We start from the raw sequence: 27574 nt of genomic DNA, 5'->3' as shown, positions 1-27574 counted from the left end.
CTTTAAGAGGATGTCATCAGTCATCACGTCATAAGGCCTCGATGTATGGAGGCCCAAATGCATAGAGTCGCAAGAGGCCGCAGAAGGTTGTCGGCTCAGCTAGTTCCACCATGGGCACAACCTTCTCTGCCACAAAGGACATTTTCAAGAGGTAGTGCAAGAGGGCAGCATCCATCATTAAAGATCCTTACATTTGGGAACTATCTGCTTCCAATAACAACCATTGAGGAGGAGGCACAGAAGTCTGAAGACCCACACTCACAGACATCCCACCCTGCAAAAACTCATTTCAGGGAGGTAGCACCATCAGTTTGCGGGAGACTTCCGGGAGAGATGGGATGTCTGCAATAGAGTAGCTCCTTAGCAGCTGGCCAGCTAGTTTAAATAACGTTAGCTATGCTAATGAACGAATGACACCTGTTAAACTCACCTCAACATGTCTTTTACAGTCTTAACCCACCACGGGCAATAGAAAAGTCATTGTTGCAAACAGCGCAGCGAGCAACACTGTCATTATTTTGACCCCTATTAGGCAGGGGTACACTTTAGGGTAGTCTGGGGTGACGTACGTTTTATATTTTCTTTTTTTGGAACACTCTGCAATGGCGTTCGTTCTCGTTCGTTCTCTCTCTCTCTCTCTCTCTCTCTCTCTCTCTCTCTCTCTCTCTCTCTCTCTCTCGGGCTCGCTCTCTCGCCTGCTTTCTCTGTCGCTCGCGCGCTCTATCTCATGGTCACTCTCAAGCTTTCTCTTTTGCTTTCACTCTCTCGCTGGCTCTCAAAAAAACTGATTTCCGTGATATTGTATATAATTTGCGGGCATCAAGGAGCCACTATTAATATGCGGGAGACTCCCGGAACTTCCGAGAGAGGTGGGATGTCTGCACTCAGTGATTTAGGAGTACCTTCTTCCCCTCCGCTATCAGATTTCTGAACCGTTTATGAACCCATGAACACTACCTTGTTATTCCTCTTTTATACTTTTTTCCGTACTGTAACTTATAGTACTTACTTTATGTGTTGCACTATACTGCTGCTGCAAAACAACAAATTTTATGACATGTTAATGATAATAAATCTGATTCTATAAAAGCTATAAGTAATTTTTAAAAGTTCTTAAATGTTTCTGACATTAAGAACATCTAAAAGTTGCTGTAAGCAATTATTTACTTATAATAATAATGGCTCCGTCTGCCTAAGTAGACAATGGATGCGCCTGGTTTTCAGGGTGCAGACCTGGGCGATGAATATGGAGATCCTGGGCTGCCCGGACATCGAGATCCCCCTCTCGGCCTCACGTACGTGGTCCAAAGGAATGCGAAGCAGTACATTTGGCATCGGCTTGGCTGCAGGAGCTGCCGGGAGGCGACGTGATACATCATCCAACCGCCTGAGGGGCTCCACTCTGGATTTGTGTAGGGTTTACTCCTTAGCCTTCTCTTCTCCCGAAGATACCCACAAGGCAGTGGGATCCATAACCCTGGATAGGGGCCCATACCGGGTACTGTCAGCCAGAGCCAGCTGAGCCCGGGACTCGTGTAAGGCAGGGTCGTCACACCCTGTAGTAGTGACATATGGAGCCACTACCCACTACCCACTACCTATTTACTTAAGCAAGCAACTAAATAAATCTTATTAAAACATGTTTTAAAAAGTTAGGCTGCCAGTTTGCAGCAGGGCTCCATTCCTGTGAACTGTTCTTAACCCAAACAGTCTGCAAACCAGAAATGCAACCACAAACTGAGTTCCCTCCTGGCAGAAGATGCCTACAGTGCTGCAGCAGACAGCAAATCAATCCCACCAAACTCCCAAACAGTCGCTCATGTAAATGGGGTGTACCTACGTCAGGAGTTCATAAGCTGGGGATCAATCATCAAAGATGAGTACTGTGTTCAGGAGCGAGATAAGATTGAGTACTGTGTTTAGTTCTGCACATCTCATTATAGGAAGGATGTGGAAGCATTAGAGAGGGTGCAGAGGAGATTTACCAGGATGCTGCCTGGATTGAAGAGCGTGTCTTATGAACTAGGGTTTTTCTCTTTGGAGTGAAGGAGGATGAGAGGCAACTTTATAGAGGTGTATAAGATTATGAGAGGCACAGACAGAATGCACAGCCAGCATTTCTCTCCCAAGGCAGAAACGGCTAATACCAGAGGACATCTCTGGCAAAGGAGGAGGAGCTTAGGAAGATTAATGGCACCTAACGACGACTCCTTTGCTTTGCATCTTCAGAAACAGCTCTATTTCCATCTTTAATATCTCTCTTTTTCCCTTTTGGGGTTCTTTTGAAGACCCTGACCAGGAGTTACATGCTGACTACAGTTCTTTGTGGGAATGGGACCCACTCCCGGGGCTTCTCGGCCTAAGAGCTTCGCTTGCCTTCGGAGGACCGAGATTTCGTGGCTCTGGAAACGGGGGGGGGGGGATCGGAGGTCGGTGTCCAGGCACAAGATCCATGTGTCGTGGGAGATAGAAGATCTAAGACAGTGTGCCCAGAGATCTGAGATCTTTGGGCACAAAGCTCAGATAGAGCAATGCAACAGACTTTTTTAACATCGTAAACCAGCGAGTTGTTTGTTATGACTCCCCTCTCGCTGTGAAACGGAGACACCCCTTACTCTTTTATTAGTGAGAGAGAGAGAGAGAGAGAGAGAGAGCCTGTGGTATGTCCAATACTGAGTGAAAAACAAAGTCTTTGGGGTAACTGCAAGTCTGTGTCTTTGCTGTTGCTTTGCTCACACTTGAGTGCTCGGTGGCGGGTGCTGACGCTTTATTTTGCCGGTGGGGGGAGGGGAGCTGGGGGCTACTTTGGGGTTCTAAAATTTAACTGTCATTCATTCTTTGGGGGCACTCCTCTGTTTTCGTGGATGGTTGCAAAGAAAAAGCATTTCAAGATTTATATTGTATACATTTCTCTGACATTAAATGTACCTTTGAAACCATCTGTTTAAGGTGAGTGGAGGAAAGTATTGTGGTATATTAAAGGTAAACAGAGCGGTCAGTGCTCAAAACCCACTGCCAGAAGTGATGGTAGAGGCAAATATATTAAGAACATTTAAGGGACCCTTAGATGTCCCTAATGTCTCTAGGTATCTTAAGATAGCCACATGGATGAAAGAAAACTGGAAGGCTATGGGCTATATAGAAGGGAAGAGTTAGATTGATTGCAGAGTAGGCTAAAAAGTTGGTACGACATTGTGGGCAGAAGGGCCCATACTGTGTTGTACAGTTCTATGTCCTACGATTTAATAATTAAAAATGATTGAAATAAAGCACAATCATTTTAAAAAGGAGCACTCTGCAGCCATCCCATCCCATCTGAAATCAAAGGGGTCATGGATCCCCTACAAGAACTGATATCTAACTCCAAAACATTATGGGGCTGATTGGGTTGAAAGGGATAATACATCGGCCATGATGAAATGGCAGAGCAGATTCGATGGGCTGAATAACCGAATTCTGCTGCTATGTCTTATGGTCTTATAAACCTAGGGAATAGATATGGAGTTACACTACATAAGTTCATCCTTCTGAATATGTTAGTAACCCCTGTAATTCTGTGGCTGACAGTGCATGTCTGGGGCTTTATAGCATTTAAATAGGCAATGGATAACAAAAGCTGGTCCATTGTACTTCTCTTAAACATTTATATCATCAACAGTAATGCTTAAAAACAGCAGCCTATGACAATGACCTTGCAGTGTCTGTGGTGCGGTCAGTCTCTGATGAAGAGACATACCCACTGGGAATTGAATAGAGAATGTGCTAAAGCTCATTTCACTCATGACCCTAAATAGCCATCAGTCAGAAAGGACACTTCACCACATCCATCTGGGTGTGTTTGAACCTAATCCCAGGAGTTAAAAGGACAGCATTTGGAGCGTGCATATCAGCCGGTCCTTGTTGTAGGTTTCAAAATTATGCACAACTCAATTTATCTGTCAACGATTAATTTCATACTTTACATTCAACAGAGGGACGTGATAATCAGATTCTATATAAATCTTACATGTAGGCACAAGAGGAAGATCAAGATACACCTTCAATCCTCGTGTGAATGTTACATAGAGATCAGAAAAAAAACACTATAGACAAAGACACATTCAAGTACAACAATTTTTCCTCCTTTATCTTTCTAATTTTCTTTCTTTCTGGAGATCAACTTCTTTTTGGGTATGTTAAGATCTTTACCTAAGATGCCACTTTTTCCAACCTTTTTCACTTGATCATGTTACAATATCGTAAGATTATTGGACAAGCACCAGTATTAACTTGGAGACATGTGCTTGAATTCCATCACAGCAGTGGAGGAACTTGAGTTTAAGTACTTAAATAAAGTTGGAATAAAAAGCTAGTTTCAGTGATTGTGACCACAAAACTACTGGAATGTCATAAAAGAGTTTGCTCTCTAAAGACCTTCAGAAAAGAACAAATACCATCTTGGAGACACAAGCGACTCCAGACGCTGGAACCTGGAGAAGTAACAAACTGAATTGGGTTTATTATCACTGACCTATGTCATGAAGTTTGTTGTTTAGTAGCAGCAGTACAGTGCAATACATATGTTACAATAAGAAATATATAAAAAACAATTAGTGCAAAGAAGAGCAAGATAGTGAAGTAATGTTCACAAACTGCTCAGAAGTCTGATGGCAGAGGGGAAGAAGCTGTTCCAAAAATGTCGAGTGTGCATCTTCAGGCTCCTGTACCTCCTCCCCAATGGTGGTAATGAGTAGAGGGCATGTCTCAGATGGGGAGGGTACTTAATTATGGATGTTACCTTCTTGAGGGAATACATTTTGAAGATGTCCTCAATGGTGAGGAGGCTTGTGCCCATGATGGAGCTGGTTGAATCTACAACCCTCTGCTGCTTTATCCAATTCTGTGTACTGGAGCTTCCATGCCAAGCAGTGATAAATGGACCAGCACCAGTATTAACTTGGAGACATGTGCTTGAATTCCATCATGACAGCAGAGGAACTTGAATTTAAGTACTTAAGTAGAGTTGGAATAAAAAGCTAGTTTCAGTGATTGTGACCACAAAACTACTGGAATGTCATAAAAAAGTTTGTTCTCTAAAGATCTTCAGAAAAGAACGAGTACTATCTTAGAGAAACCAAATGCTCTCCATGGTATGTCTGCAGAAATTTGCTAGTGTCTTTGGTGACATATCAAATCTCCTCAAACTCCTAATAAAGTATAGCCACTGGTGTGCCTTCTTTGTCACTGCATCAGTATGTTGGACCAAGGATAGATCCTCTAAGCTGTCAGAGGAATTCAGTGGGTCGAGCAGGGTGAGGGTATAGGTCAATGTTTTGTGTTGTGGCTGTGTTAGAACGCACCAACTTGGTTGACTCTTCCCTGCCCTCTGAATCATTGAAGTTCCTGCCCTGACTGAAATGAACTCCTGGAGACAACAGAACAAACTTGAAATCTTTCTGTTCTGCATGGTTTACTTCTTAGCATTACCCTGAATTGTTCCACAATAACAACAAATTAACGGGCATTTTATCGTAATTGATAATTAGATGACTCATCTGTTATTGAAGCAATACGATGGGAAGATGTTTTCTCAAGACACTGGGAGAATTCCTTGTCTGCTCTTCAATTATCTCCCTAGAATCTGATAATCCCATATGAGACACGTAGTGAAACCCTGTCCTCTGACAGGAGTCACTTCCGCTAATATGGCAATCACAGGAAATGTCAGGTTAGATTACATTCTTGGATTCTGGAGTGGGTCGTGAACCCTCACTGTTTGAAGATAAGAATGTAACTGATTAAACCAATACTACTGCAAGTGAGGGGAATTGATGAATACGTGTCATCTTGTGCTGTGCTATTTTATCTGCCATTCACAAAGTACTGCAAATCCTTCACCAGGTTTCGTTCAAATAAAGTTAGCATTATTAGAGCCTTGAGAGGAAGCATGTTCCACCCAAGCAAAGGTGTACTACAGATGGACACTAGAGGGTGATATCAGCACACACAAGGCTGGTCTATAGCAAACAAGTAAAACTGGCCAATGTTCAACTAACACACACAAAATGCTGGAGGAACTCAGCAGGCCAGGCAACAATAGAAAAAAGTACAGTTGAAGTTAACACATCATTAATTAATGGATTTAAATGACCAGTGGGGAGACAAGTCATTTTCTCATTGCTAATCAACAGGTCGGGTCAAATTGGGCAGAGTTTTAAAAAAACTGACAGAATCTTCATCTAAGTTAGGACATTCAAACTCACTTTGGCAGGACTGTCCTTTTGTGTTTTTTCACAGGGCAATTCAGGTGTAGTGAAGCAAATTTAACACAAAGCCCGTAGGGATCAAATTAAAAACCAAGTCGGTTTTATTTCTGTCAATGAACTGGCTTTGCCAGCAAAGGCAATATACCATCTTTCTCTTGCTCCCACAAGTGAGTTTCTCCATCTGCCCATCACTACTCCTCACCTTCTATTGCTTGCCAACTCTTGCTCCACCCTTTTCCTCCACTTTTTTATGCTGGCTATCACCCCTCAATCGTACAGTCTGAGTGGAGGGTCCTCAACTTGAAATATCAATTAGCTATTTCCATCCATGAATACTGCCTGACCTGCCAAATTCCTCCAGCATCTTGTGTGCTGCTCCAGACTCCAGTATCTGAAGTCTCTTGTGCTCTAACTGAGAGACTGCAGACTCCAGCATCTGCAATTATTCAATCAGCAAAAACAATACAAAATTCTGATATTTCATTCCTCTGCCATCCTACACAGAATTAAAGAGGGCAAAAATAATGCGCCCTCAACTCAGCTCCAATCAAAATCAGTTACATCAGTACATACACAGATGATAATATCATTGAATTAACAAGACCATTTTTAAAGCAATGTCATATCTGTCCATTGCTATCTAGAGCTTGGGGATGTAGGCTATTAAAGTAATAAATTTATATTATTAAATTAATATTAAATTAGTAGCCCATTAAATCAATACACCTTCCTTCACCACAAGGTTTACTGAAACATAATAAATTATTCAAGCCTTTAATCGATGTATACTGTCATATTACTGTGACTGCAATACTATTAAACAATAGTGACATTATTTTATATAGTGCTCATGCTTGCTTAATAATTAGATTATTAGATTTAATAGTAATCTAGTTATGATTATACTTAAGAATAATCACTGTACCAATTAGATGGGATACAAAATTGGTCACTTTTACTATAAACAGCATACTAGTCACAAACTGGTTACAATCACTATGCCCGTCACATCTGCTCTTTCATTATTTTATCGGCAGCGAAATATTTTCCCACATTTTGAACTGAGGAACAGTATTAAATATTATGATTCAAGTTCACTGACCAGAAGAACTAATTCTTGCGTTCCTCTTGCTACTGACACTGCCTGACCTTCTGAACATTACCCATGTTTTCAGTTTCAACTTAAACATTCTAAGATTAAAGTGGATAATTAGATAAATACTGGACATTTCTCTGATTGAAGGGTCAGTGATCAGGAAGGTATCAGCTGAAAATTATCACTGATTATGAAAACAGTGAACTCATTGAAATTGTGATAGGGCTGAGTGAACTGAATGTTGGCAGGCATTTCCTCTGCCTGGGCTGTCTAGAATGAGGGGCTACAGATTTGAGCAAGAGATTTAGGACAGTAGTGAGGAACAATTCCTTCTCTCAAAAAATGGTGAACCTGTGGAATTTAGTAGCACAGAGCACTGTGCAAGCCAAGTGGGTGAATATATCAAAGTTTGAAGTAAATTTATTATCAAAGTACATATATGTCATCATATCTGGATCTGGGCCGTACCCTCCAAATATCCGGACCTGCCTCTCGGTTTTTTTGAACTACCTTACTTTCCATTTTTCTATTTTCTATTTATGATTTCTAATTTAAATTTTTTACTATTTTTAATATTTAAAATCCAGGGAGCGGGAAGTGCAGAATCAAATATCGCTGTGGTGATTGTACATTCTAGTATCAATTGTTTGGCGACAATAAAGTATAAAGTATATATACTTCCCTGAAATTCATTTTCTTGCAGGCATACTCAATAAATTCTCAGAATAATAGCCATGATAGATACATTGACAAATCCGACCAACTTGGGCGTTCAATTAATGTGTAAAAGACAACAAACTACAAATACAAAAAAAAGAAATAATTATTTATCTGCAAATCAATGCAGATAAATGCACTGAGAGAGAGTGGGAAGATAGTATTAACACAAGAAATTCTGCAAATGCTGGAGATCCGGAGCAACACACAAATGCTGAAGGAACTCAGAAGGTCTGAGTCCACTTATCCACCAATGTCCAAACCAAAAATACACCCAATGCTAACAGTGATGATGAGGCACAGAGGCCAAAGCAAACTTATGCCACTATCACAGCAACTAGAAATGGTGAGTATAGTTGGCATAGTGAAAGTGGTGACAATGGCATTAATTAAATATGCGATTAAAATTACAATTAACAAATTGAAGTATGTGATTGCAAGATTAATTATAACCTTTTTTCCCCAAGTAGACTAACAGCTCTAATTCAATGTGATCTTTCCAAACCGGTCACGTTCCAGATGACAGAGAGCAGTTACATTTTATCCTCAGCAGGTCAGACAGCGTTTGTGGAAAGAGGAACAGTTAATGTTTCATATATGTGAATTGAGAAAGAGTGAATCAAATGCTCTAATGATTATAGCACTGCCAGCACAGCCTATGTGTTTTGTTACCTAGTATTTCAGCTTCTACAATCCAAGAAGTCAACATCAGATTCAGATTTGTTTATTTATCACATGTATATCGAAACATTTGAGTTAACAATCTAAGGATGTGCTGGGGGCAGCCAGCAAGTGTCACCATTCATTCCTGCACCATCATAGCATGCCCACAATTCACAGTGAAACAACACAGAACACAATAAACAACAAAAGAACAGCAGCAAAATAAGCCCTTTTCCTTCCTCCCACCCACCCACCCACATAGACAGTCCTCCAGCCCCAAGACAGGCCTCTGACAGACTCGTGGACAACAGACCTCCGACTTCCCCAGAGTGGACATTGTACAATCATCTGCTGTACAATGCAAGGTGAGGAATAGGACTCATATTTTAGTGTGGATTTATCCTTGGCAGAAAGAGTAAAGTCCAGAGCTAACATGAATTAATATTTGTTTAGGGGAATCTATCCCATGTCCTTGATAATCTTATCAATAATCGATTAGCTCTGCAGCCTGAGGATTCTTTTTATTTCTCTTCAGAAAACTTGCCACTGCTTTTAGTTGATAAAAGGGAAAGTATGTTCTTCATCTATTACCCATGAATGCACAGGACAAGACAAGATTATCTCATCTTTTACAAATTTAGTGCAAAGAAATATTATGTACACTTTTTTATAATATACTTAGGTCATTAGTTGTTACTGTACCCAGTGTTTTAAATGATAGGGAGAGCTGCTTAAGTGACACTGATTGGTTTCCAATGTTATGACGACATTGCCACTTACACTCAGTGGCCATTTTATTAGGTACAGGAGGTATGTTCGTAGTCTTCTGCTGCAGTAGCCCATCCAATTTAAGGTTCAACATGCCATGCATTCAGAGATGCTCTTCTGCACACCACTGTTGTAACAAGTGGTTATTTCAGTTACTGTCGCCTTCCTTTCAGCTTGAACTAGTCTGGCCATTCTCCTCTAACCTCTCTCATTAACAAAGCACTTTTGCCCACAGAACTGCTGGATGTTTTTTTTTGTTTTTCACACCACTCTCTGTAAACTCTGACACTGTTGTGTGTGAATATCCCAGGAGATCAACAGTTTCTGAGACACTCAAACCACCCCATCTGGCACCAACAATCATTCCACAGTCACTTAGATCACCTTTCTTCCCCCATTCCGATGTTTGGCTGGGCAACAAATGAACCTCTTGACCATGTCTGCATGCTTCTGGGCATTGAGTAGCTGCCACACGATTGGCCGATTAGATATTTATATTAACGAACAGGTATACCTAATAAAGTGACCACTGAGTGTATTTCTCAAAATGTTCCACTTTTCAAGAGGCCATTACTGTGGAAATCCAATGAGCAAATCTCAATGTATGCAGATTTTATTGATATACACTGTGTATTCGTTGTTATAATAGATTTTTATTGCAGTATGTGTAGCTTCAGATCAGGTTTTACTGGTATTCCTGAGCAGATAAAGGCCCCGTGCCATGATTGAACATTGGTGTTTTTTTCCTCATCATTTTCACCATTGCTCCACTCCTTTTCTCATACAATACTGCTGCTCTAATTTCTACACTCCTGTTCCATGTGTATTTTATACAGCATTTCTGCAGTTTACAACACTAATTTACAGGACTTAAGGGATCTATCCGCTGTGATTCTTGACAAGTTTCTTATTTCAGACTGTCTTTGCTCCAACAGAATTATAACTATTAGCCAAGAATAAGTCAGCTCAGTTGGAATCACTTTTGTCTCTCAAGTAGAACTCCCTCTGTAAGCCTAATAATTTTGCACGTTATTTTCCAGGTCTAAACTTCACCAACAATAAAAACAAATGAATTGGTCATTCATCTTATTTCTGCTTTTTGGGATCCAACTAGAATAATTCATGTCAATAATTCATGGTATCAAGGTAAAACACCTACAGACCCTGTCAAAAGCATTTTTCCTTGCTTTTAATTACATTTTATTATCATTGCCCAGCCACAGTATCTCATTCCCAGCCACTTTGCTCTTATGTTTTAATAGAACATATACTCAGTGGTCACTTCATTAGGTTCACCTGTTTGGTAATGCAAATATCTAATCAACCAATCATGTGGCAGCAAGTCAATGCATAAAAGCATGCAGACATGGTCAAGAGATTCAATTGTTGATCAGAGTAAACATCAGAATGGGGAAGAGATATGATCTGAGTGACTTTGACCATGAAATGATTGTTAATGCCAGACTGTTGGTTTAAGTGTATATTTCAAGTGACATTTCCCTAATATACTGCCCTCTGCTGTCTAGTATCTGTTCCTCCTATTCTGTTTACCTCTGTTCCACCCTCATTGGCCGCTTTCTCACTCCACATATTGTACTTATTTGAATTTCCTATTATGGTTATCACTGTCAATCATTAATTTAAACATTATACAGTTTTACTGATACCTAAATATTCTTTATTTGCTCTCATCACAATAATCAGAAAACATCTGTATTAGTATAACAGTATTTTGTAATTTCAGTCTATAATTCCAGTCGTAAAGGAAAAAGGCGAGGGTTCTAGCATTTCTCTTTCCTTACCTCCACAAATGAGGCAGATAGCACTAAGAAGCCCAGTCTCTGCATCATCCATCTCCAGCGGCAGTAATTGATTGGCAAATGCAAAAACCAGATCAGTAAGGGGACCAAAGCCTGCATTATGCATCTGTGTCCTGTTCAAGGTAAGGCCATCCGAAAAAGTCATGGTATCCTGATCAGGTGTGTACCTGGTGCAGATTCGCAGAATCTGAGAAAGCAAAGAAAGAATGTCAAAGCGCCCTTCAGTACCACACACAAAATGCTGGAGGAAATAAGCAGGTCAGGCAGCACTTATGGAGTAGAGTAAGCAGTCGATGTTTCGGGCTGAGACCCTTCATCAAGACTGGAAAGGAAGGGGGGGGGGTGGCAGAAGCCAGAATAAGAATGTGGGGGGATGGGAAGGGGTACAAGCTGGCAGTGGCATACAGTTTGCGCGCGCGTGCACACATACACGGTACAAAAGATTAACTCTTGATCTCTAAATCTACCTTTCCATGGTCTTTGCGCCTAATTTTTACCTGCACTGTACTTTCACTCCAAATGTAACATCATATTCTGTATCTGATTATTGCTTTTCCCTTTGTATTACTTCAAGTGCTTACGTCTGGAATGACCTGGCATGTATAAAAAACTTTCACTGTATCCCGTTATATGGTTTATATGCGACAATAATAAAGCAATTGCCAAATGGTCCATTGGTTTGCTAGCTCAGACATCTTTAAGTATATTGACAAGCAGAGATGGCTATACTGGTGCTAATATTATTGGGGCATGGTTTTGGAGGTGCCTTCCAAGTTGTTGTTGTTGTTCCTTTTCGCACCTTGTGGCACATCGGGCGGCATTTTTTTGCCATTTCCTGAGCAATTGCCTGTTTTTTTTTTAAACGAAGCTGAGTTGCTAGCTTGGTGCTTAACACAGCACAGATGGAAAGCATGCAAGGAGTCGGCTGGATTCAAACCTGTGACCATTGGCCTCCAACTCTGGTGCTGATGCCACTACACCACCCGCCGGCTATATTGCATATTGTCAAACAGGGATGACTATAGTGGCACTAACATTATTGGGGTATGGTTGTGGAGGTGCTTTCTAGCTTTCTTAGTTCCTTGCCCAAATTACCAAATGGTAATGGATCGTTAAACCATGAAGGCTTCACAGCCGAAATGCTGAGTACCAATACTTATTTGTACTTTGTGAGGGATATCAATAGGCAGCAATTAGAGCACTGGCTTCACTTGCTTCTCCTTCCAGCTTAGGAGTGAAGGTGAGGATGACTCTATTCAAGACTTAAATAATCTAAGTATAATTTTGATGTTGCCTGCAGATACTATTATCAGCTTATTAGCAACCTTGGATAGGGCACTTCTTGGAAAATACAGGAAGATACGAGGAGCAAGCTGTAAGCCATACCAAATGACGGACCATCTCAGCTCTGTTAATATGTTCTTTTAGTTGTGATTTGGTAACATAAGATCTCAGTATTGGTTACTTTAGTGTAAACTCTCTGAATATAAGCTTTAGAAAGTGTGCAGAGGATGCAATGTGGATTAGAGAGCATGCCATATGAAGAAGGTTTCAGCAACCTCGGGTTTTTCTCTTTAGAAAAAAAGGAGATGAAAGGTGACTTGACAGAACTGTACAAGATAATAAGAGGCATAGATAGAATGGACAGCCAGAAACTTTCTCCCCATGGTGAAAATAGCTAATATGAGGGAGCATCATTTTAAAGTGTTTGGAGGAAAGCATAAGTGGGGGGGGGGGGGAAGGGGAGAAGAGATGTAGTTCTTTTTAAACACAGAGAGTGGCAGATGCATGAAATGCATTGCAGGAGTAGTGATAAAGACACATACATTAGGGACATTTAAGAAACTCTTAGATAGGCACATGGATGAAAGAAAAATGGAGGGCTATGCAGAAGGCAAGGGTCAGATTGACCTGAGAGTAGGTTTAAAGGTCGGCACAACATTGTGGGCCGAATGACCTGTCATGTGCTGTATTCTTCTATGTATACTACCTAATTCAAGCAAAGAGCATCCTGAGTTTAGACCAACAGGGCATTCTCTGTGGGTTTTAATGTTTTAGCAAATTTTCCCAATTAAAATTGGCAATTTTTCATCTGGATAAAGACTAAAGGATGACCATAGATACCCCAGTAACTCAGCTGTTAAAGGCAGCATGGAATAGAACTTGGAAGAGCAGAAGGTTGCAGGTTCAGTTCCCAGCTTGAACTGAGTTAAATTCATTCCTTTGGGCAGGGAGAGGAAAATCAGCCCTGTGGTCAAAATGCTGCAACCATATGTGGAGAATAATCGAATTCTTGGACTATCTCCACAATATCAGTATCTATGAAAGAGGAAAAAATAAAGAAATTTGAAGGAAGTACATTATGAAATGGGAATGTAGTACTTACCAAGATGTCTAGGCAGGCAGCTTTGAGGAGGGTAATTTGGTCAGCGATGGTAAGAGTGGTAAATCCAGGAAGATGTTTGGCAAACTCAACTGTCTTGATAATGCATTTAGTTGAGAGTTCGCTAAATTTGTCCCAGAGATCAATGTCTAATGTTACTCGCTGTTCAGCGCTGTTATTCTGAAAAAGGAGCAGTTTACATTAGAACAGGAAAGGTGCTTATATCAGATTAATTTCCAAACTTGTGTTTTCATGTCCTCTAGAGCAAAGCTGCAACTAGATTTTGAAATTTTGCCATTAAGTCTTTTCATCCTGCATTGGAAATTCAGCTCCGCTCCTCCTTTTTTCTTCCCCCTCTGCCTTTTGCTGTGACATTATGAAACTGGATACTGAAATCAATCTACACATTGTTATTGAGTTATATTCATTCCCATTGACTCAGTTTATGCTTATACTTTTTCCTGTTTACTCAACAAAACAATGGAGCAGAGATTTCCTTTGCTTGACTTGGCCATGTACTTTCCTGGTGCTCGCCACACTTGGACCTTCAAAGCTTCCAACAGAATAGGTGTAAACGATCGAGGTGCCAAGGCTTATTTGTAATGGAAAGAGCAAGAGTAGTTATCTTCTTCTCAAATTGAACACAAGCTGATATAATTGTTTAGAATATTCAATACCTAGCAATAGGGTCGTATTGCAAGATTATTTATTAGAGAGGAGACAAACAGTCTGTTTTGCAATGAAAAACATTGTCCAGTAAACTTGGGACAGTGATGGTGTGCATTCATTAGAACTGAACCTGAAGCTTCCAGCAAAATATCAGAAACTTCCTTCACATACCAACTTTCTTTGGATCAAAAAATTTGAATTATTAAACTTTCACATTTAATAATCATTTTTGAATTTTTGGATAAACGAAGACTAACGAAATCATTAAGTGAATGAAAATCCAAAATACACACACACACAAACATACACACACACACACACACACACACACACACACATATATTATTTTTATTTAAAGGGCTCACACACACAGTCTTTTATCAGAGCGCATAAGGTGTAATTTTCCAAATTCTTGCTCCAGTAACACATTTTTGTGTAAAGTGTCTATTGTCTGGCTTGGGTTGCCTTATGACTGGAATGGATGGCCTTCCTCCTTGTAGTCACAAAATGGAGTGCAAGCATACACCAGAAGAACAAATTTGGTGACTGACACAATCAATCAGTCCCATGCTCTAATAAAATCACAATCATTCAAATACTGGGAAAAGTTGTCATCATTTTTAGAACCAAAGGGGAAAAGGCACCTCATCTCAAATATATAAATTACACAGTATCGAAAGAAGAATCCTGTGACCTTCAGCTGAAAGTGGATTATTTCAAAAAAATCCACTCTGCATGGCTGTATGCCATACTATGTTCAAACCATACCTCCATATACCTTCAAGAGTAATATAGAAATATTTTGCCATAGAAAGTGTATCCATTCCTGTTAGAAAAAAAGCTATTCAGAGTAAAGCCACATTTCAGCTCTAGGCCTTGTAGGATTAGACCATAAGATATAGGAGCAGAATTAGGCCATTCTGTCCATCGAGTCTGTCCCATCATTCAATCATGGCTGATTTATTATCCCTCTCAACCCCATTATCTTGCCTTCGTCCATTAACCTTTGATGCCCTCACTAATCAAGAACCTATTTTGGTATATTTAAAACAGAATCTGTTTTAAATATACCAAATGACCGCCATAGCTGTCTGTGGCAATGAATTCTACAGTTTCACCAACCTCTGGATAAAGAAATTTCTTCTCCTTTCTGTTCTACAGGGACATTCTTGTATTCTGAGGCTGTGCCCTGTGGTCCAAGACTCCCTTACTAAGGAAACATCCTCTTCATGTCCATTCTATCTAGGCCTTCAATATTTGATAGGTTTCATTGAGATCCTCCTTCATTCTTCTAAACCAGGGGTTTCCAACCAGGGGTCCACGGACACCTCATGGTAGTGGTCCACGGCATTAAAAGGGTTGTGACCCCTGTTCTAAGCTCCAGCGACTACAGGCCCAGAGTCATCAAATGCTCCTCATGCATTAACCTTCCACATTCCTGGGTTTTGCACAAGGTATATGGCACAGAAACAGGGCATTTGTTCTAATCATTCCATTCTTGAATTAATTTCAACCCCTTCTAAACCCAACAAAAACCTTGCATTTCTGTAGATGAAAAATCTCGATTCCATCCGTAACCCAAGTTGGTGCTAAGTTAACTGATTTCATTGAAGCATTACTGAATTGTTTCAATGTTTTCAGGTTATCTTTAAAGAGAAAATCAAAAGATGGCCATCCTTCTTCTGATCTTTTGGTCTCAGTTATTAAATTCTGAGTAAAGGATAGCTTCAGGTTCTGCTCTAATGAATGCATGCAATCACTGACCTGGTTCTCTTAAGAGAGGAAGTGAAGAAATACAGGTGTTCAAGAAACAAAATCCTCTCAGATTTATGTATTTTCCTCAGAATAGGGTAAGATAAAACTAGGATCATTCTTTTGAGTTGCAGTATCAGGAATTAAGTATAGGACCATTAGCAAATAACTAATACCAAATGGCAGCTCTTCTAATAAGCAGAACAGAAAATATTCACCATGTTGGAGACAAGGACAATGAGGGTAACTGGTTTCATTCTTTTCACCACTTTCGGTCGGTGAAAGATTATGGCACATTACTTCAGGAAACTCCATCACAGTTACTTTTTCTTTCTCTAAAAGCCCTTTGCTGTCACTTCTACCCTTGAACATGTGATCAAGGACAGAACAACTTAATAGATGCCACGTCGTTTAAGGATCAGTTTTAATGGAATGCTCGTTTCTGCTTGGTTTGGCAGTAACTGCGTGTGAGCAAGAAAATAAAGTGCTTAATGCAGTTTGTTCCATGCGTGAGACACTGACCTTCGCAACTGTCATCCTGGGATGACAGTCTAGGACAGGAGAATGGCTTGGGGAGTGGAAAGCAAAAGATTGTAGCAGGCACTCGCTTGACACACAAGATTAAGAAATAAAATGAATGGTTGCAGCTGCTGCCAAAGCACTATGTAATTATTATGGCCAAAGGACAAATGATTATTTTGAACTAACCCACCCTGAACACATTGTTTGTACAAACACAGCATCTGATTTTTGACCGTCCTTCCTTTTCCTCACAAGGCTGAGACAGTGTGGCTACAACCTTATCTGTGAATAGCATTGGAACAACTTCAGTGGCTGACTTAATTTCATTCCAAAATGCTGCCCTCCTCGATTAAAAAGTAATGGCACTTGCTGGAATGACAGCACTCAGCAGCAACTGATCACTTTTCATTTCCCAGCTAAGGTAAAAAATTCGTGATCATTGAGGAAACCACAGCTCAAAGTGAAATGGTTTGATTCTAATGTCATTCCTTAATATTTACATACACACCAGTGATTGGCAGTGTGAGATATAGGACAAAGCATACTATCTAAGAAGCTTAAATAATTACTTTTCAGCATAACCAAAGGTATTTCTTTTTCAGTGCAGTACAGCATTGCTGCATAGAAAGTAATTCGTCGCAGTATGGTGTTGCTGTACAGATAGTAATCCTTCGGAATGTGGTATTGTTGCATGGACAGCAATTCAGCCCAGTGTGGTATTGCTGCACAGAGTAATTCATCGCAGTGTGGTATTGCTAAACAGACAGTAATTCAGCACAATATGGTATTGTTGCAGACAGCAATTCAGCGCAGTATAGCATTGTTGCACAGACAGTAATTCAGTGCAGTGTGGTATTGCATGGATAGTAATTCAGCACAGTGTGCTATTGTTGCACAGATAGCAATTCAGTGCAGTGTGGTATTGCTGCACAGACAGTGACTTAGCGCAGTGTGATATTGCTACACAGAGTAATTCATTGCAGTGTGGAATTGTTGCATAGACAGTAATTCAGCAGTGTGGTATTGTTGCACAGACAGTAATTCAGTGCAGTGTAATATTGCTGTACGGACAGCAATTTAGCGCAGTGTGGTATTGTTGCACAGATAGTAATTCAGTGCAGTGTGGTATTGCTACACAGACAGTGACTCAGCGCAGTGTGGTATTGCTGTACGGACACTAATTCAGCGCAGCGTGGTATTGCTGCACAGAGTAATTCACTGCAGTGTGGTATTGCTGTACGGACACTAATTCAGCGCAGCGTGGTATTGCTGCACAGAGTAATTCACTGCAGTGTGTTATTGTTGCACAGACAGTAATTCAGTGCAGTGTGATATTGCTGCAGAGACAGTAATTTACCGGAGTGTGGTATTATTGCACAGAAAGTAATTTAGCGCAGTGTGGTTTGGCTGCACAGAGAAATTCATCGCAGTGCGGTATTGCTGCACAGACAATAATTCATCGCGGTAATGTGTTGCTGCACAGACAGTAACTCAGTGCAGTGTGGTATTACTGCACAGAAGGTAATTTAGTGCAGTGTGGTGTTGCACAGACAGTAATTTAGCGCAGTGTGGTTTTGCTGCACAGACAGTAGTTTAGCGCAGTATGGTTTTGCTGCACAGACAGTAGTTTAGCGCAGTATGGTTTTGCTGCACAGACAGTAGTTTAGCGCAGTATGGTTTTGCTGCACAGACAGTAGTTTAGCGCAGTGTGGTTTTGCTGCACAGACAGTAATTTAGCGCAGTGTGGTTTTGCTGCACAGACAGTAGTTTAGCGCAGTATGGTTTTGCTGCACAGACAGTAGTTTAGCGCAGCAGTATGGTTTTGCTGCACAGACAGTAGTTTAGCACAGTATGGTTTTGCTGCACAGACAGTAGTTTAGCGCAGTATGGTTTTGCTGCACAGACAGTAGTTTAGCGCAGTATGGTTTTGCTGCACAGACAGTAGTTTAGCGCAGTATGGTTTTGCTGCACAGACAGTAGTTTAGCGCAGTGTGATATTGTTGCAAACAGTAATTTAGTGCAGTATAGTATTACTGCACAGACCGTAATTCAGTGCAGTATGGTGTTGCTGCACAGAAAGTAATTCAAAGCTCCAGAATTTGTGAGGGATTAAACCCAGGGCAAATCTCTGTGACATCTCTTCACCTTTTTGAAAACAACCATCTCACATTGACGGCAGGAAAACAGCAACAAGAAAAATAAAGACCCACATATCTGTGAACTGACCTTTCTGTCAACGATCGTCTGTGGTGTCTGACAGAAGGCCTATGGTTCAAGGATCAGACCTACCATCCATCAATGCACTCAACAACAGCCCTCTAACAATCATGGAGGAGACTGGCCGCAGCCATGAAGAATTGTAGACAATGATGGCAATGATCATATTACAACACTTCAACTAAGTACTCCCTACTCAAGACCAATCCTTCCATAGTGCTTATTCAACTGCGGGGCTCATTTTCTACTCAAATTCTTTTAAAAGAAACAGAAATAGAAATATTTCCTCTTTTTTCTCCTTGCCATTTTGGATTAGTATTCCAATTGCAGCACAATTAATTGAGCAAAATCTGAGAGCAGCTGTCTTATTACAAGAGATGAATCACAGAATGCTATAGCACAGGTACAGGCCCTTTGGCCCACCTTGTCTGTGCCAACCTGTTATTCGGCCTAGTCCCACAGACTCGTACCTGCACCATAGTTCTCCATACCCTCTCTCTCATCCATGTACTTAGCCAAATAAGTACATAGTGGATCTTCTGAATGCCTGAATTCATCTGCCCTCAAATCTGTTCTTTCTTCAGCAAGCCCCTGGTTGTAGTCGTCCATTGGAAAGTCAGCTCCCAGATATTGGTGCGAGATTTACTTCAGTATCACTGACAGGCTCTCCTCAACAATCCTCAGTTACTTTGTCTGTTGTTGACGCACTGTCATCAAGTTTACCAGCAGGCAGAGAAAATTGAGATTGAGTATTCAGAAACTATTTAAAACTACTACTAAAATGTTGAAATGATTAAACTCTAAATCAAAACTAAAACATTAAATAGACCAAAGCACAAAATTTAAAAATTTTAGAATGCATTTAATCAACTGAACTAAATTGAATAATAAGGAAGCAGTAACACACAATTTAAAACTATTAAATACTGTACATTTCATCAACAAATTTAGATCAAAATTCATTTGTATTTGCAGTTCACCCCTCAGCCATTCTTCCCCATTTTAATAAATGGGCCACTGGACACGAGCCAGGCAGTGGCCAGACCTTCCCGCCTGAGTGTGCTGGGAAATCCATACAAGGTTGTGCCTCTCCGCTGGACTTTATGAGAGTCCAACAGTGTAATGCAAGTGTCCAACAACATTGAACAGCTGAGTGGAAGTGGGGATCCCTGCCTGTGCTTGGAACCCTTGCCCAGGCAAGTTAGCAAGGATCTAGCCCCAGAACTGTATGATGCTACTACTTACTGAATAAGATCATTGCAATTAGCAATATTTCTTTTAAATTTATACTGACATGACTGCATCATAATACTTTCATCAATTTAATAAAACTGCGATAATTGCCAGTGTTTAAAATTAATTTCGACTGCCTCAATTCCCCATAACCATTCTGCAAAAAAAAAAATTGGTCTTTGAGATTACACCACAGGCTCTTTGTGTATGAATAATTAACAGACATTTGATTAGCTTTCCTTGCAGACATAATTTCATTTCATTTAAACTTACTTGAAATGCTTTAAATTCTCTAAAACAATGGTGAAATAAATTTCAGATTATAGCTTACATGCTTGAACATTACTATCCTGAGTCATAGGTTTGGGGTGTCTATAAGAGAATGGGTAACATGTTCAAGCCTCTCATGACTGGTTCCTTCATTTGTTACACAGTAGAACTTGGTAATTTACAAGTCTAGTGAATTTAAGGTACATTCTACAGCAGTATATGGCAACAGAGCATCAGTTTGGAGAGATCTTAGAAACTAATTTACTGTCTAGTAAAGGTTTTGTTTGCACCACTGAAAAATAAATCTCAAGTTGCTGAACTACACTGAAGGTCAACTCACTGCTTTTCAAAGATGACTCATAGGATTCAATACTTGGTAGATTCTCTTCTTGCTGCTGCCATCAGGAAGGAGGTGTAGGTGCCTTAGGTCTGACAGGATCAGGCCCAGAAACAGTTATTACCCTTCAACCATCGGGACCCTGAACCAAGGTGGATAACTTCACTCACTTCAACTCTGAACTGATTCTATAACCTATGGACACACTTACAAGCACTCTACAGCTCAAGTTCTCAGTATTAATTAACTATCCTTGTTTTTTTTATTTGCACAGTTCATCTTCTTTTGCACATTGGTTGTTTGTGTGTAGTTTTTCATTGATTCTATTGCATTTCTTTGTTCTACTGTGAATGCTCACAAAAAAATAGGAATCTCAGAGTAGTACATAGGCATCCGTTAGACTCGTGAGACCATGACAGTTTAGAATTTGCATTTGTGCAGGTGGCCTTCTCACCTGTGCCTGCAGTGATCTAAAACAAGTAGAAAAGCCCCAGAATGGTGACTTAATCCATTCCTCATACTACTATGGAACCTGTTCACTAGATTTAGATACATTATACAGTCATATAGCACAGAAACAAGTCCTTCTGCTCAACTGGTCCATGCTGACCAAGATTTCCATCAAAGCTAGTCCTATTTACCTGCGGTTGGCCCGTATCCTTCTAAACCTTCCCTGTCCATATACTTGTCTAAGTGTCTTTGAAATGTTGCAATGTGCCTGCTTCAACCACTTCCTCTGGTAGCTGGTTCCATATACTGTCCACCTTCTGGTGAAAAGCTTGCCCTCAGGCTCATTTTGTGGCATGGATGGGTTGTATTCTTATTAAGTTATTAAACCCATTTTTAATTGGTCTTTTCATGAAATGCTTCTGCATCTGACCACAAAAAGGCAGCACCCAACAACTAGAGGGTCTCTTTCATCAATTCCTTCTCTGTGTGGTGATGCATTTGGGGTTAATGGAATTCTATCACATGGAAATGCTAGACTTGGAGTGCTTCTTACCCATTTTCACCTGCCAAGTTCCTCTTCCTTCTTCTCGGCATTGATGCATGCTGTGTCTTTTCATGTTAAACAACCGCTTGTGCCTTATTCAAAGCACCCACTGTTCTAACATTAGTTCTACACCAGGTAGGTTGCTAGGCCCACACCCCACCGGGACCCTCTGTTCAGATCACATCTCATCGGTCACAAAATAGTGAAGGGAATTAACTATTGCACTTGGTTTCAAATATACACCACTGTCCTGATAAAGATCACCGCCACATTACTGAGGGGGTGTTCCTAGAAGAATAGTCTGTCACAGTCAAAGTAAATGTATGCCACCATATAGTACCTTAAGATTCATTTTCTTGCTGGCATTCACAGGAAAATTAAGAAATAGAACAGAATTTACAATAAACTATATATAAACTAAGACTGACAAACAACCAATGTGTCTGTATCTCGATCATCACCCGCGACCCTGTCAAAAAATGAGTTTAAAAAAACGTGTATTTAATTTCATAAAATTCTGTGAGAGTGAAATTTTCTTCTGCATCTCAGATTTCTGAATATTCAAACTTTCAGATCAAAGTTCCATTATCCAAACTGCTGTAACACAGGGGTCGTCTGTACTCAATTTGCAAAGGATGTGCAACTTCTATTGATGTGAGACAGCATATTGTTTGCCACCAGGTCCAGTATATTTATCAGCTGTACTAACATTCTGTTTAGACCAAATCTATTAATATTAACAGTGGAGCAGTACAGTATCTAGGTAGTGTCCTTAATATAGGTCATAGAGCACTACAGCACAGAAACAGGCTCTTCAGCCCATCTAGTCCACGACAAACTATAATTCTGCCTAGTCCTGTCAACCTGCAACTGGGCCACAGCCCATGCATGTATGTACCTATCCAAATCCCTTAAATATTGAAATTGAACCCGCATCCACCACTTCCGCTGACGGCTCGTGCCACACTCTCACAACCCTCTGAGTGAAGCAGCTCCCCCATCGTGTTCCCTTTTTAAACATTTCACCTTTCACCCTCAACCTATGACCTCTAATTCTAGTCTAGAGGTCCTTGCAGTAGATATTTAAAGCAGCAACTGAAGTCTGTTTAACAGTGATGCTTGGTGTAATTAGTGTTTATGGTTAACATCAATACTTACAGTAGTGTATTTTCCAAGCTGACACAGTGCTGGGAAGGTTTCCTGATGGGCTTTGCGGACTTTCTCAATTAAGTCCTCAGTCTCGGGTGTGATTGTATAGCTTTCTGAGCACTCCTGCTTGGGAGTCTCCTTCTTCTTCTTGTTCCTGTCGTTTCGCACAGCTGAGAAAGGCAGAAAGACAGTCAAATGTTGGTTAAGGTGCCAAGATAAGGTTTTTATTTCTAAGCAGAATGTTAACATGCTGGTTCCAGCTTTGCAAGACTCTCCATTTGAACAGTATTGACCTTGCAACCCCTGTGACCAACAATAATACGGTCCAGGATTGGGTCATAAACACAAGAAATTCTACAAATGCTGGAAATTCAGAGTACCAATGCAAAATGCTGGAGGAACTCAGCAGGTCCTGATGAATGGTTTTGGCCCGAAATGTTGATTCTTTATTCCTTTCCATTAATGCTGCCTGATTTGCTGAATTCCTGCAGCATTTTGTGTGTGTTGTTAGGATCGGGTCAGCCATCCTCCTCTCGTAAATGGAAAGCTATGTGAGGTAATTCCATGAAAAGGGACAGAACTGAGGGAAGAAATATTATGGTTTCAAATATTAATTCATGTTGGAATGCCAGCACAGGACAAAACTTTGTTCACATGTACACATGTAAAAGATATTTGCTTAAAGGCCACAAAATAGCATTTATGGAGAGCCAAGGAAAAAGAGACAGGAAAACAGACAAAATCATGAAATTTACATCCAAAAATAACAGAAGGAATCCTAATTCATAAAATCCAATTGACTCAGTTGTTGTTGTAAAGCAACACTGCTGCCAATGAAGTGGGAGTACCCATTTTCCTTTGGAAGTTTTCCATCACAGGCTTATTGAAAGCTGTGTGCAGACTCCTGACTTATAATGACGTGGGGCCCACGAAACTTTGAGTCATGGCAGGCAGGCAGAGTGCTCGATTCTGTGCAACAAAATATACCTACAGTGGCAGGCGTACACCAGGACGCTACTGACAGAATGGGGCTGAAGTGAAAGGACAATTAATTCACCGGGGCAGTCAATAAGAGGTTCAGGAATGGGAAAATGCAATGAAACGGGGAGGTGAGCCGGCTGTAACGTCTCCAACATCTAATTATTATTGTAACTGAAAAACGACAGCCAGTACCCAAAGCTGTGCAGCCTGATTCACAAAGGAATGAGCTCATTACTAAACTATTAGACTGCACATATAATCACTCATGTCTGCTGTGTGAATTCAATAACAGGGTAGAGAAAAAGGAAAAAAAGAGAACAGAAAATTTAGGAAGAGAAATTTGCAGCTGCACCATGTCGTCAATCATTGCAAAGATCAAATTAAATTGACCCATAATGAGTACAGCCTGATCTTAGATCTTTGAGGATAAAACTCGACAGAGGGATATATCATCTTGTAGTAATGCAGTAATCTCTCTTAAGTAAATAACCTCTTTGCAATTTTTTTTTGCTCTTCAGAGTGTCAATGGTTCTGGGCATGTATAATTTTTTTAAAAAAATTGTTGGGAGCTGAATGCCTCAACACTTGTGGGCTGCCCCTAGTGCACATTTCACTGTATGATTCGATGTACATATGACAAGTAAAGCTAATCTTATCCTTAATCTTACTGGGGATAGTGAATGCTTACTTGCACCATTTTCCATGAACATAGCAGACAATATCAGTCCTGTACCATACAGTGCTCAGTCAGCAATGAATAAGCTCTCAACTTGGTATTGTGGGACGTGCCCCAAAATAAAGCCAGCAATTGAGACAGAGGCATGGCCCAGGGAGAAGATTTTTAATTAGGAAATTCTCTTAAACTGGACTGGTTGAGAATTACCCTGTAAGAAAATGCAGGTATGGTATATCTAATTGGTGACTTGAAGGAGAGTTAGGATTTGACTAACTCTTTATGTTATCCCAGTGCCTTGGATCAAAGCAGCTAACGGAAACCAAGAAAAACATATCTGAAGAAAGGACATCCAGGCAACTATAAGAAGCAGTACATTCTAGCCCAGTTTGTTGACCCGTAGTTAGACAAGCAACTAACGTCATTAGTGTCCACTTGCTTTATCCAATCCAGCAAACATTGAGTTGAAGCAGTGGAATTTTGGTTCAATAGTCTGACTCTGTCAGGATACATTACTTGGTATCAAATACAGACTCAGTGGGAACAGCTGTAATATGACTACAGTAGACAGACCATAAGTCCTCAATGCCAATGGACTTGTACTCTAAAATGATGGTGAAGGTGGTTAGAGGCACATATCTCTACCATTAACATGAAAGTGCTACTTAGTCAAAACTGCAATAGTGTGTTGCAAGTTCAAATAACCCAAGAACTAATTAGAAGCAAATACAGTATAGTAATCATCAACTTAGATGGTAAGTGTTGCATAAGTTATTCATGTCACTACCACATAAATATAGTAATAAGTGCAAACGTTTATTTCTGCACAGGGCTCTAGGTCCATAACATGCACAGAAAGACTTTGTTGCAAAAGCTTGTCGTGCAATTAATTTCATTTAAGACTAACCCATAGTCACAAGGGCTTAGCAAATGACACAGCAACCTTACTGAGATGTCTAAGATCTTGGTGGGTACTGCTTCTCTGTGACTGAGAAAGAGAGTACAATAGAGAGACAGGGAGAGGCAGAGGCAGAAAGAGTGAGGGGGTGTGGAGGGTGGGAAAGGAGAAGTGACTGAGAGAGTAGGGGGGAAGAGGGGAGGAGGGGGAGGTTGGGGGGGGGGGGAGGAGCCAGATGAGGGGGAAGAGGAGATGGGTGGGAGGAAGAGGAGACGGGGGTGTTGGAGAGGAGAGGAGACAAGATGGGGGGGGGTGGACAGGAGACAGGAGGGGTGGAGAGGAGAGGAGACGGGGGGTGGAGAGGGGAGGAGACGGGGGGGGTGGAGAGGGGAGGAGACGGGGGGTGGAGAGGGGAGGAGACGAGACGGGGGGTGGACAGGAGACGGGAGCGGTGGAGAGGAGACGGGGGGGTGGAGAGGAGAGGAGACAAGACGGGGGGGTGGAGAGGAGACGGGGGAGGAGTGAGAGTGGAGGAGGAGACGGGGAGGAAGGGTGGGAGTGGTGGAGGGGAGGGGAGGAGACCGCCCAGGGATCACGGGACAGCCATTTAGGACCAATCAAGGACAACTGGCATTGTTGGTCATGCCAATAACGTGTCATGAAAGAAGTTTGGAAATGTTTGGTGTGTGTAGAGGGGTTTGGGTCAAGAGATGCCACTTACCCAGGGAAATACATAGCTGCAAGTGTTAACAGGGAAAACTAACATTTTCACAGACAATTACTTCCCAGTTGCTGAGATACAACAAGACCCCAAATGTTATACTGTGCAGGCTAAAAAGGTCACTAATGCTTAATGGAGTAAGCAATAACAATCAGTGATTATATGTAAAGTTAGAATTATTTATGTCATCAATTTCAAATAGTCAGCAATAATAAAAATAATCAGCTCTAAAATGACACGTGTATTTAATTGCAGTATTACTGGATTATTAAAATAAGTCATATTTCAAACCACAATTTGTTCAATTAGAAGACAAACCATAATCATTTAAATATTGTGAAATTTGTTGCCAGAACTATCTCATTTAACTTCCTGTATGGCCTCTTCTTAACCCATTCAACAAACCCAGGCGCAGTGCACACTCTGTGTCCTATCCATTGAGATATGGTTGTAATATTTTAGCAATAATGAGCAGCCCTTTTATGTTAATACCAAAATGAAGTTCAGAGTACTGTACACACACAGTACTTTTGTCAAATCCAAATTTGCTTTTATTCTGGTGACAGAAGAGAGTCCACATGCTATAGAGCAACAACCAATCTGCTGGAGAAACTCAGCGGGTTGAGCAGCATCTGTGGATCACAGGAAAAACTCTCCCCACCACCGAGCACACCTTCTAGGTGTGCTGTCACAAGAAAACAGCATCCGTTATAGAGGACTCTCACCATCCAGGCTGTGCTCTCTTCTCGTTGCTACCATCAGGAAGGAGGTACAGGACCCTTAGGTCTCACGCCACCAGGTTCAAGAAAAGTTATTACTCTTTAATCATCAGGCTCCTGAACCAGCAAGGATAACTTCACTCACCTCAACAACGAATTGACTTCACAACCTGTGGGCTCAATTTCAAGAAGTCAACACTCAGTATTATTACTTTGTTTGTTAGTATTGGCACAGTTTGTTATCAGTATTATTACTTTGTTTGTTAGTATTGGCACAGTTTGTCTTATTTTGCACATTGGATTTTTGACAGTGTTTGTGTGCAGTTTTTCATTGATTCCTACAGTATTTCTTTGTTCTACCGTGAATACACACAGGGTAGTATATGGTAACATATATTGTATGTACTTTGATAACAAATTTACTTTGAACCCTGATCTGTGGGAGGAAAAGTATAGTTGACGTTTTCAGTTGAGACACTGCATCAAATCCTGAAATGTCGACTGCTTCTTTCTGCCTCCATATGCTGCTCAGCCCACTGAGTTCCTCCAGCAGATGAGTTGATGTTTGCCTTGATTCTGCCTTCCTACTGAGGCACAATCACAGGATACCAATGACAAGCAAGAATTCAGATGCATCTTTCCTTCCTTGGCCCTGGTCTTTTGCAGCTCTCTAATGCACTTCCTTTGCCATCTGAGCTGTCAGGCAGTCGAAGGCTTGCTGCTGAACCCATCTTCATGAAGTGCTGC

General features: G+C 40.8%; 1 protein-coding gene across 19 annotated transcripts in view; it reads right to left on the bottom strand.

Moving 5' to 3' along the window:
• The window catches only part of raraa (retinoic acid receptor, alpha a), an 866000-nt gene that overhangs the window by 8662 nt on the left and 829764 nt on the right, over nt 1-27574 (bottom strand). For all 19 annotated transcript variants that reach the window (XM_072249116.1, XM_072249115.1, XM_072249119.1 and 16 more), the window contains 3 exons: nt 22845-23005; nt 13696-13872; nt 11292-11496 (listed from right to left, as the gene is read on the bottom strand). In XM_072249116.1, coding sequence (XP_072105217.1) covers nt 11292-11496; nt 13696-13872; nt 22845-23005 — 543 coding nt within the window. The remainder of the gene's footprint in view (nt 1-11291; nt 11497-13695; nt 13873-22844; nt 23006-27574) is intronic.

The sequence above is a fragment of the Mobula birostris genome, chromosome X, assembly GCF_030028105.1.
Source record: "Mobula birostris isolate sMobBir1 chromosome X, sMobBir1.hap1, whole genome shotgun sequence".
Classification (NCBI taxonomy): Eukaryota; Metazoa; Chordata; class Chondrichthyes; order Myliobatiformes; family Myliobatidae; genus Mobula; species Mobula birostris.
This window is presented reverse-complemented; position numbering and strand designations above follow the sequence as displayed.